This window comes from Nannobrachium achirus (assembly GCF_963921795.1).
Source record: "Nannobrachium achirus genome assembly, chromosome: 6".
Classification (NCBI taxonomy): Eukaryota; Metazoa; Chordata; class Actinopteri; order Myctophiformes; family Myctophidae; genus Nannobrachium; species Nannobrachium achirus.
Genome location: NC_137815.1, coordinates 70,289,142 through 70,301,641, shown reverse-complemented (window position 1 = coordinate 70,301,641; position 12,500 = coordinate 70,289,142). Strand labels below are relative to the sequence as shown.

The 12,500-nt window shown below is 44.8% G+C and overlaps 1 protein-coding gene across 1 annotated transcript in view; it reads left to right on the top strand.

The window, feature by feature from the left end:
* Positions 1–12,500, top strand: part of LOC308287266 (dedicator of cytokinesis protein 3-like) — a gene marked incomplete at both ends in the record, with an annotated part of 375,412 nt that overhangs the window by 248,584 nt on the left and 114,328 nt on the right. Inside the window, 1 exon segment of the mRNA XM_080728382.1 lies at positions 837–892. Within this exon segment, the coding sequence (XP_080584508.1) occupies positions 837–892 (56 nt within the window).

Sequence of the window (12,500 nt, the reverse complement as noted above, 5' to 3'; positions counted from 1 at the left end):
ACAGAAGAACTGGCCCCGGATTAGTATGTAATAATTGGCTGCGGACCCCGAACTGAGAAAAAAAATATTTGGTGCCTGGGACCCTCCAGGTTTGTGTGTCTGTGCGTGCGTGTAGCACCCCAGGAGATGTTTACACCCCTTGCTAATTTGATCATCTCATTATGATTATAATTATCACCGTAATCATGCAGCTCTGGCTTGAGCCAAGATGATGGAGAGAGAGAGAGAGAGAGAGAGAGAGAGAGAGAGAGAGAGAGAGAGAGAGAGAGAGAGAGAGAGAGAGAGAGAGAGAGAGAGAGAGAGAGAGAGAGAGAGAGAGAGAGAGAGAGAGAGACAAGGTGTTGTCAGCACCACAAGGCATCAGACTCATTTATTTAATCACCTGAAATTCTATGACCCCAATAAGTAGCAAAAACACAAACAGTTAAACAGACTAACTAACTATCCCTTATAAATAGTTCATTTTATCATTCAAAAACTGTTAGTTAACTACTCATTTATAACTCAAACTGTTTCCTGTAGATTTGTGTAAAATTTGTGACAGCAACACTTGTTTCCAGTATTCATTTCAGATGTGCAGATTGAATACAGGAGCAGCTGTGTGCCTTTTTGTTCAGACACATCCATTTATTATTCACTGTTACTGTTACTGTACCTCTGGTCATACACTAAAAAATACACTGTCAAACCTTACTGTCAGTGAAATGAAAACAAGACTATATTGTATGCTGTAAATGTCTATCTATTATATATTAACACACTCTCTCTCTCTCTCTCTCTCTCTCTCTCTCTCTCTCTCTCTCTCTCTCTCTCTCTCTCTCTCTCTCTCGCTCTAGGGAGTGTTTCCAGCCAGCTATGTGCACCTGAAGAAGGCCATTGTCACCAACAGAGGGTATGACTTCCTTTAATGAAACTATCTATCCATCCATCCATCCATCCATCCATCCATCCATCCATATCTACTGTATCTATCCTTCTGTCTGTCTGTCTGTCTGTCTCCCTGTCTATTTTTGAGCGGTGCAAACCTTTTTACAAAAATTATGATGTCACTAATGATGATGACATGAGTTAGCCAGACCAATGAAACACTTCGATTCTGTTGATTTGTCCATGATGTCATAGGCACAGAGGCACACAGAGGCACCCGATTGGTTCACCCTGATTTAGAACGCGTTTAGGCAGGAGAAAATACGTCATAAAAATTATGTCATAGGCACAGAGGCACCCGATTGGTTCACACTTTAGGCCGGAGAAAATAGTATGGTGTCATAAACATGGTGTCCAATCAAATGCTTACTTGATGCAAAGACCAATCAAATAATGCGTTTAGTTAAAAGTCTACCGTTCATGTTATGAATTGGCCAAACTGAACAGACTATTGAATTTGAATTTCAAAACTGTATTAGATGAATATCACCCATAAGCGGACAAAATAACCACACTTTTAGACAGACTGTGGATAATTTCACAGGTTATAAATGACAGGCAGCTAATACAAGTTTAAAATACAAATAAACAGCCTTTGAAAAACCTCTTATATTATTTAGTATCTTCAATTTAAAAGGGAAAAGCATATATGATTATTTAAAGAAAAAAACAAAGCTTGAAAATCGAAAGTCCACAGTATATCATACTCCCTAAATATGTTTGCACCGCTCACTTCGCACGGGTGCAATTTGTCTTCTAACGAAGTAGGTTTTTATTTTGTTGTTCAACAGGGTGTCTACGGGGTCCTCAGATTCACTACAGGGGGTATTTTTTTTAAATGACAGTAATCACTATAGAACCATATTGTGCCTATTCTCAGGCCAACTTTGGCCAAAAATAGCAGATCTAATACAGTCTGAAAGTACACGTTATCATGAATCCAACAGATCTAATACAGTCTGAAAGTACACGTTATCATGAATCCAACAGATCCAATACAGTCTGAAAGTACACGTTATCATGAATCCAACAGATCCAATACAGTCTGAAAGTACACGTTATCATGAATCCAACAGATCTAATACAGTCTGAAAGTACACGTTATCATGAATCCAACAGATCCAATACAGTCTGAAAGTACACGTTATCATGAATCCAACAGATCTAATACAGTCTGAAAGTACACGTTATCATGAATCCAACAGATCCAATACAGTCTGAAAGTACACGTTATCATGAATCCAACAGATCTAATACAGTCTGAAAGTACACGTTATCATGAATCCAACAGATCCAATACAGTCTGAAAGTACACGTTATCATGAATCCAACAGATCTAATACAGTCTGAAAGTACACGTTATCATGAATCCAACAGATCTAATACAGTCTGAAAGTACACGTTATCATGAATCCAACAGATCTAATACAGTCTGAAAGTACACGTTATCATGAATCCAACAGATCTAATACAGTCTGAAAGTACACGTTATCATGAATCCAACAGATCTAATACAGTCTGAAAGTACACGTTATCATGAATCCAACAGATCCAATACAGTCTGAAAGTACACGTTATCATGAATCCAACAGATCCAATACAGTCTGAAAGTACACGTTATCATGAATCCAACAGAACGCTAAACAATGACAGTGTCTAACAAGTCTGTAAAGTGAACGAGGAACACAGTTTAATCTGCAACACGGTTTTACTACAGTATGAAGTGGGGTCCCTGATTTAAACCCTTTGTTATTCACTGTTAGAAAATATCAAACCCACGTTTGAAGTTAGCGGTGGTCGGTGGTCAACTCTGTTGTTTTTATGCTTTATGAATGAATTGGATTGGACAATACCTGTACATGGGAATTCTCAGAATATTGTCCGATTGATTGATTGATTGATTGAAGACTTTATTAGAAATTTGCATAGGAAAAGGTACAGTTTCATGACGATACAGTTCACTGGTACAAGGTCTACTAAAAGGAGATCCTAGAAAAGACTAAGCTTATTTCCACAGGAAACCATTAAAGTATCTCATATAACATTGAATGACAGACGAATAGAACACAGTACTATGCAGTAAAGAAAATAAAATGAAAGAACAAAAAAGAAAACAGTAAGTCTAAACAAACAGTAAGTATATACAAAGAAGGGGCAGGGGAGGGTAGGGCTGGGCTAGGTTTATTTATTTTATTTTTATTTATTTTTTTACCAGTTGCGATGACATCAGGGATCTCCATATATGGGTTGCCGTGACGTGAGAGGCAATAATAATGTTTAATAATGTCATAAAATCTGCAGTTGGGTGTGGGAGTGCAGGTGGCTCACCTGGTAGTGGTGTTGGTTACCAGACTATTGGGCCTGGGTTCCATCCCCGCATCCCCTGCCTGAGTGACCGCCCCAGCGTTGGGTTCAGGACCCGCCCAGACCCTCCCCCCGGGTCTCTGAACCTGATCCGGACGGCTGGCTGGGGCGTCACTCAAGGCCCAGGTAAATGAACGGACAGGCCCAGGCAGACAGGGCCCGCCCGGCCAGGATGCACCAGGTGAAGCGGCACACCCACTTTTTCTTTTAGTCTTTTTTTTTGAGCGGTGGTAAACCGCTCCTAAGAGTGGCTGTGTGTGTCCGTAGCCTTTTTCCTCAGCGTTTTGCCATAGTAAAATGTGTGTACGTAGCATCATGTTTGTCTAGTGATGTCATATGTTGTATGTCTGTAGCCTTTTTCCTCAGCGTTTCGTGAGTGTGTAGCATAGCCTGTACATCCTAGACTCAAATCCTGGTCTGAAGACGTTATGCAAGCACGACCACCGCTCACTTCACATTGGGTGTGATTTTTCATATTTTATGTATATTTTACAACAGAGGGGCTTCAACCTTTTTAGGCCAAGGACCCCTTAGTTGATGAGAGAGAGAGAGATGAGGCAAGGACCCCCACAACCTTCTCATAGATTCCATATGTAGTTTCATTGTTTGACAACACGATCATCAGTATATTTTGGAATCATGTCAATTTGTGTTTTCAGATATTTAACCACTTGAACAGTCAATACTTAATAAACTTGACCTTTCACTCTGTACATAGCCTGCTCTTTTTCCCCTTCTACACCAAACCTCTTTGCCAAAAATAGCCGATCTACTAGCTCACAACGCCTCGCAGCGCAAGGTGTTGTGAGCTTGTAGATCTGCTATTTTTGTCTTAAGTTCTCCAAATATGGACACTAGGGTTCAAGCGGTTCATATAAAAATAAGAGAACAAAAAAGTTTATATCGCACAGAGATTTGGAGGACCCCCTGTAGTAACTCTGAGGACCCCCTAGGGGTCCCGGACCCCCTGTTGAAGACCCAAGTTTTACAACATTTCATTACACGGCTTGGTTTAATGCGTGATTCTGATTGGTCACTCGCTGAATTCAGCGGGTGTGTACTTATTTCTGGACAACGCTCCGCTCTATAACAGACCGCTGTCTAAACAGAGGCTCAGAGCACCAGCTGCACTGCGTGGATTTTATGCCGTATCCAACATGTAAACAAACACACAATGCCATATACCAGTAAGACTCCCTAATCGGGAGATAAGCGACCGTCAGGTCGGCAACCTCATGGTGGCTCTAGAAGAGGGGCATGTGAGAAATCAGGGGCAGAGGTCGTGGTTTGCCAGCCAAGGAGAATGTGTCCCGCTTTTTTACAAAAAATATGATGTCACTAATGATGATGACATGAGTTAGACAGACCAATGAAACACTTTGATTCTGTTGATTTGATATTCATGATGTCATAGGCACAGAGGCACCCGATTGGTTCACCCTGATTTAGAACGCGTTTAGGCAGGAGAAAATACACCATAAAAAATGATGTCATAGGCACAGAGGCACCCAATTGGTTCACACTTTAGGCTGGAGAAAATAGTATGGTGTCATAAACATGGTGTCCAATCAAATGCTTACTTGATCATAATGTCATGGATACATGCAAAGACCAATCAAAGAATGCGTTTAGTCAAAAGAATAGTACGTCATAGACACAGAGTCTACCGTTCATGTTATGAATTGACCAAACTGAACAGACCATTAATTTTGAATTTAAAATTTGTATTAGATGAATATCACCCATAAGCAGAGAAAATAACCACACTTTTAGACAGACTGTGGAAAACTTCACAGGTTATAAATGACAGGCAGCTAATACAAGTTTAAAATACAAATAAACAGCCTTTAAAAAAACTCTTATATTATTTAGTATCTTCAATTTAAAAGGGAAAAGCATATTATGATTATTTAAAGAAAAAAACAAGGCTTGAAAAAGTCCACAGTATATCATACTCCCTAAATACGTTTGCACCGCTCACTTCGCACGGGTGCGATTTTTAAATTCAAGATAATAACCTCAAATCTAAAATCTAAAAAACAACAGTGTCTTGCCATGGCCATTGAGGCATGGCTTAAACCCAGGCAGTAAGAGTGCAGGTGGCCTTACACTACTTGAAAACCAGGGTCTGAAATGTCCCCCTTGGGATAATAAAGGTATCTATCTATCTATCGATCGATCGATCGATCTATCTATCGATCTATCGATCTATCTATCTATCTAACTCTCCCGAGTTGTGGGGTGGGGAGGGGGTGTTCTACCCTAGCCTAGATCGGGAGCAAATCTCGGACATGAATACTGTCTATACAGCTTCAGATTTGACCCTCCACAGGGAGGCGCTGCAGGCGCTCGCGCTCTGCTCCGACGTTGGCGTTGCGTACTCTCGGCTCCGAGCGGATGCAGAGCGTTGGCAGCAAGCCCAGGAGGAGGCAGACGCACAGGAACAGGTTCCCGCAGACATTGCCCCGGTGGCAAAAACGCGCAGTGGCCAGTCTGCCGTGGACCAGAGTGAAGGCCATCCCGAAGGCCTGAGCCGAGGCGCTGAGGAGGCCGGAGGACGTCTCTTCGGACTCGGGGAAGGAGATCTCGGCGCCGTACTCCAAGCCCAGCGGCAGGCACGCCGCCAGGAAGAAACCCAACGCGCCGGCCCGGAAGAAGACGGTGTTGATGCTTGGAAACTCGGTGGAGGTGAAGATCATCATGCTGACAAACGACAGCACGTAGACGACCACCAGGGTGGTCTTGTAGCTCTTGGTGCGCTCCGCCCACAGGCTGCAGAGCGCCGCTCCCAGCACGCCGGCGAGCACCAGGGTCAGACCGACGTGGCCGACGTTCATCTCCTTTAACATCACGGTGACGGTCTGGCTGAGCGTCGTGGCCACGCAGTAGAAGGCTCCAGTCAGGATGCCGTAGCCGAGCAGCAGCAGCACGAAGGCCCCGTTCCCCAGGAGGTTGAGCACGGATCGCCCGTAGGGGCGAGGAGGGCGAGGAGGGCGGGCTGGCAGCCAGCCGGGCGGCACGGGAGGGCGGTCCTCCCTCACCGCGGCGAGGGTGAGACCCAGGACGGCCGTGGAGACGCCCGCCGTGCCGTAGAACATGGGCGCCGGGTCGTAGAGGGGCGTGGCGGCGGGCACCAGGACGGGCGGCAGCAGGAACCCCAGGGCCGCGCCCAGCTGGTTGGCCAGCAGGGCGGCGGCGCCGGCCGCGGCCGCCTCGCCGCCGGGGCGGAACCAGGCGGAGACCAGGCGGCGGGACGGCGCCCCCAGCAGGAAGGGCGGGGCCGCGGCGCACAGCGTCTGCGCCGCGGCCGTCACGGCGAAGCCCCGGCGGTCGGGCCGCGCGCCGCCGCACTTCACCCACGCCCCCAGGCAGTTGAGGGCGGCGCCCGTCGCCAGCGTGGGCCTCAGGCCCCGCCCGTCCAGCAGCCGGGCGGCGGGGAACAGCAGCGCCACGTAGGCCGCCATGTAGACCACGGACAGACAGTCCACGGCGGCAGCGCTCACGCCGTAGTAGCGCTGGAAGGCGTGGTTGGCGCCGCCGTACTGGATCCACTGGAAGCCGCTGAGCAGCGCGTTCAGGCTCAGGACCGCCAGGATGACGAAGCGGCGGCGGTACAGCCTGGGCTCCGCCTCCACTCCTCCCCCTCCTCCTCCATCGTTGGAGAGAATCTCCTCCTCTTGGTCTCCCGCTGGTTTGAACATCCTTCCTCCTGCTTCAGAACCTCCTGGTCTCTGAAGAGACCACTCCTCTGCTCAAACGGCGAGTAGGACCCGCTAGAACCGTTTGGATACGCTTGGATACGTTTGGATACGCGTTAACGTATGTGGACGTCCTGAAGAAGGATGCGGGAGCTGAAAGCTCTTCGGAGCTGGCCGGGTGTATGGAGAACCGGAAAGATTGGAGACTCCGATGGAAGCTCGTCTGAGGACGACCGAGAGAGATATAACTTGAAAGAACCGGGCGGTGCCGAGCGCTTGTGTCTGGATGTTCCCTTGGTCCAAGGTGCACGTCAACACACAACGCTGTTGATATCACAATGTGCACGTCAACACACAACGTGGTGATATCATACTGTGCACGTCAACACACAACGCTCTTCATGTTTCAGAAGCTTCTTTTCAAGTACGGACTATAATTGTCCTATTGTCTATTTACGGCATTTGTGGCCCATTCAGGACTGTCCCCCGTGCTCATAGTACTACCATGTAAATAATACGATGACATTATTGATAACTTTTATAATAAGTGAAACCTGACCAATCATGGACATTGGCCAATTTATAGTCTGGTCAAAGTGTCATGTGAAGCTCATCAATTCACCAACAACCAGCGTTTATGCCCATCTATGCCCATCTGGCAATCATATTATATGCTACATGGCATACATGGGCAACTGGCGGCCCGGGGGCCACATGCGGCCCCCACCTTCACTTAATGCGGCCCGCAGGTTAATACCGGAATACTACTGATATATTATTGATTTCAGCTGTTACAATTCCAAACATGACCTGCTTTAATTCTGTCTATATTCGTAGCTTAATGACTACTATAGTAGTATTAAAATGTATTTGTTTTATGTCCAATGTAGGTATTTGTATTTTGGTTCATTAAGTTAACATGAGTATATAACTAAATGCGTTTGAAATTAAATCAAAATGTTACATTGAAATTAAATCAAATTTCAGGATTCCAATTAAAAAATAACAAAATATTATTCAGGATTCCAATTCAAAATAAGCAAAAATAGCCGATCTACAAGCTCAAAACGCATCGCGCTGCGATGCGTTTTGAGCTTGTAGATCTGCTATTTTTGCTTCTTTTGTATGAGATACTATAAAGCGACAAAGTAGGACGTAAGCAATATGCATTGTGGCCCTCTGGAGTGAAGGTGGAAATATAGTGGCCCTCGCCATCATCAAAGTTGCCCACCCCTGCTATATGGGCATATGCTCTCATGGCCCTTATATACTGTATGCCTCAATATTATGAATCACCCTTTATGTTCATATCAGGTTGCACGTATTGATGATGTTACCAAGAATGCTGGTCCCTCATTGGTTTTTATGGTGATGTTAAGATAAGAAAACTTTATTGTCCTTCAAAACTTTAATAAAATGGAAATGTGTCTTTGGCATACGGGCAGTCAGTCAATATACAACAAGTAAGCCATTTACCATGAGAGGGAGTGGGTTGTTGGCTGATTTACCACTGTTTCAGTCGTGCCACAACCCTGAAACAACCCTGAAACAACCCTGAAACAACCCTGTTAATTAAGGTTCGGCGATAAGCCAAAATATTCCAATCATCTGCCCAGAATTTGCCGCTCCACAGCCCGAGTTATACATCCCTGTACAGCACAGCGGGTCTGGCTTTGAAAGGAGCAGATCTACAAGCTCACAACACGTTGCATCTGCGACGCGTTCTGAGCTTGTAGATCTCTGCACTGTCGGGTTACTATAGTAACGTAGGCTACTGGGGCTTTTCAGACAGTACGCTGTGTGTGAACAACCAGATGAGAGACGGCCCGGTTAGATCGTGTACATTGATTCTGTAAAGTCACGTCTCAAATTGCATTGATTGAGTGAAATGTTTTAGTTACAAGACTTGACACAAAAGGTTGTAAAATTGCCGACGGAGTCAGCGACGTGTTGGAAAAAGTAGAAGCTGGTTTCATTTTCGGTTTTAGTCCTCGCGGCTCGCGCTCTGTCTGTATGAATAAAAAATAATCTGCTACAAGGTATGTATAAACATACTTGTGTCTTGTGGATAATGGAGAAAGTTTAACGCTGCTGCCTGCTACGAGACAGCTGCTCCAGTAAGTGTCCAGTGGGGATTTCTCTGTCTCCGCGTGACGGCAATACCTAGGGTCTAGCGTTAGTTTCATTTTCGATGAAAAGGAAACTGATGGCCCATTAAGCTTCCAAACATGTGGTACGCGGCCCAGAGCAGAGCGGCATGGACCGCATACGGTCCTTGCTTCTCCCCCGTTTTAAAACTCGCTCGTTCTCAATAAAAAATTGCCTCTTTATTGTCTTTTTTGACCGCGGTAAGGACCCTGACACCGCGGTAGGCCGCGGTATACCGCGGTACGGCGGTACGGCGGTACGGCGGTACGGCGGTTACCGCCCCCAACCCTAGTCCCTGCTTCATCTCTCTCTCAGCTAAGGGGTCCTTGGCCTGAAAACTGGTATGTGTACACGTCCCCGGTCCACTGAGCTCCATGATGCTCCTGGCTGTCAGGTAGAAGCAAACAGCTGGCGTCTCTGTGTGTGTTTGTGTTGAGAGGAGGCATGTGGTTGTTCTCCTCCCCACAACAAACAGGGCAGGGTTGGCAGTGGTGGAAACAAGACAGTACCTAAGCAAAAGTATCCGTACTTCTATGTAGAAATACGTTGTTACAAGTAAAGGTCTGTTAATCAATATTCACTTGAGTAAAAGTGCAAAACTATTAGCCCTATTCACGGCCCACCCACTCAGCAAATTTCTCAGCAACTTCCTGGTGCTGACGTCAGTTTTGAAGGGGAAACTAACACAGAAATCGCTGGACTTAAAGCCAACAAATCATTATTTCGAAACGGTAAAGTAAATTATAATGCTTTGTGCCTGATCTAAAAGCTTGTAGATCTGCTATTTTCAAATGGCGGAAACATATATATAGAGGACTGAAGTGGCTAATGTCAAAATAATCGAAATCTTCAAAGTAACTAGTAACTAGAAAAGATTTCAAATAATTGTAGTGGAATAAAAGTACAACATTTGCCACATGTAGTGGAGTAGAAGTCAAACTATTGAAAATTGGAAATACTCCAATTAAGAAAAAAAAAAGGAATCTCAAAACTGTACTTAAAGGGGAAGACCACCCATTTTCAATATTGAACTATGTCATTAACATACCTTAGAGGAGTTGTGTGGAAACGTGTACAATGTGTGATGTCATCAAGTTGTACTTTACAATACAAACCCCAAAATCAATCCTCCAGTTCAGGCAACACAGGAGGGGGGGGAACTTTTTTTCTATTTCCACACACAACTCCTCTAAGGTATATTAACTCATATAGTGCCAATCCCGAGAAGACTCGTGAAAAGTACTCGAGTATCACATGGTGCCAATCCCGAGTATACTCGTGAAAAGTAATATATTACTGTAACGGCGGATATATTACCGAGTACAATGGCGGAAGGTCCGGAGCCGAAATCCGTCGCTGATTTCTCATCATCACGGCTCCACGAGCACAAAATAGTCATCCCATAACATTGAGGTGGACGGGGGATCTCATCTTTAATGTCCATTATCTCAAAACTACACTTTAGAAGCGAAGATGGAGGCAGATGCTCGCTTATAAAGCACATGGAGAAAAGCTCCGAGCCGATCCGCCATGACACCACGTAAACAACGATCGGTTCGGCGCAGGACGCGATGACGTCAGACCGGAAGTGTTTACGCTGTGGACTTCTGGCCTTCAAAATAAGATAACGGGAGTGAATGGGGCCTGAAGGTGGCATCGTGGACTTTATAATCCGTTAATTTCAGGAGCACTAAATGAGTTAATGACATGTTTCTTTCCACCTCTGGGTGTTGGCAGTATGGATCAACAGCACATCGTTGCCGGAAACCTCCTATCTTCTCCATAATCTACCGGAAACCTCCTATCTTCTCCATAATCTACCGGAAACCTCCTATCTTCTCCATAATCTACCGGAAACCTCCTATCTTCTCCATAATCTATGTTTTGAAACCTCCTATCTTCTCCATAATCTATGTTTTGAAACCTCCTATCTTCTCCATAATCTATGTTTTGAAACCTCCTATCTTCTCCATAATCTATGTTTTGGTGAAACCTCCTATCTTCTCCATAATCTATGTTTTGAAACCTCCTATCTTCTCCATAATCTATGTTTTGGTGTTTTACTTTGGTGTTTAAAAGTTCTCAGGCGACAGATTTCAGTCATTTGGATTCCACAGAAGTCTTCAATGGAATCATCTCGCGAAAGATGAAAGCGTAATTGAAGTTTTCAAACTAGCGATAGAATAGATCAGATTAAAGAGTGTTTGAATTGGTCAAACGGGCTCTAGAACCCAACGATCAGAAGCATCTGAAGAGGATCCCCGAATGGTCTCGGATATTTCATAAAAGCAAAGGATTAAGCCTGCAATTTCTTCAACTGGAATGTAGAACACATTTTGAAAAATATAACAAAAACATCATAAGTCTACATATTGGGCCAATTATTTAGGCTAACAACGGTTTTCAGGCATGAGATTTGATTTTGCTTTTACTACAGCATCACACAAAAGCATCACAAGTAGCAAATCCACAAGCTTGAAAATCTGCTACTCTTCTCCGATTTAGGACAAAATCATGAGGGGAAAAGGCTAATAAATAACTACTTCTCTGTTGACTTTCATACAGACTTATAGTCTTATAGTCCTTCGTATTAGTCGACAAAGAAGGGGCCGTTTAGTCCCACATAATCCCGCAATATTACGGTCTAGTTACCGCATAAGCCTGTCATATTTCCATTGGGACCCCAAAACATTACAGAAAGAAACGAGTGAGTGAGAGAGCATGTGCTCTCTGTGCGAGAGAGAGAGAGAGAGAGAGAGAGAGAGAGAGGGAGGGAGGGAGGGAGAGACAGTGGGAGAGAGACAGAGATTTAGAGACAAGGCCATTCCAGCACCATGGACAGCGACAGATAGGGCTCAGCTGTATACTTACTGCTTGACAGTAGGTTATTAAATGCTGTGTTGATCAGGGGTCTTCAACGTTTTCAGGCCAAGGGACGCCCAGATTCCATATAGTTTCATCGTTTGACAGCACAATCGTCAGTGTGTTTTGGATTCATGTCAATTTGTGTTTTCAGATATTTAACCACTTGAACTGTCAATACATAATAAACTTGACCTTTCACTCTGTACTTAGTCTGCTCTTTTCCCCCTCTACACCAAACCTCCTTGCCACAAATAGCCGATCTACAAGCTCACAACGCCTCGCGCTGCGAGGCGTTGTGAGCTTGTAGATCTGCTATTTTTTTGCTAAAGTTCTCAGAATATGGATGTTAGGGTTCAAGTGATTAATATAAAAAAGGAGAAAAAAAGGTTTCTATCACACAAAGATTTGAAGGACCCCCTGTAGTAACTCTGAGGACCCCCTGTTTGAAGACCCCTGGCCTATACAACGCCCTGGACACCACCGCTTGGCCCAGATCCA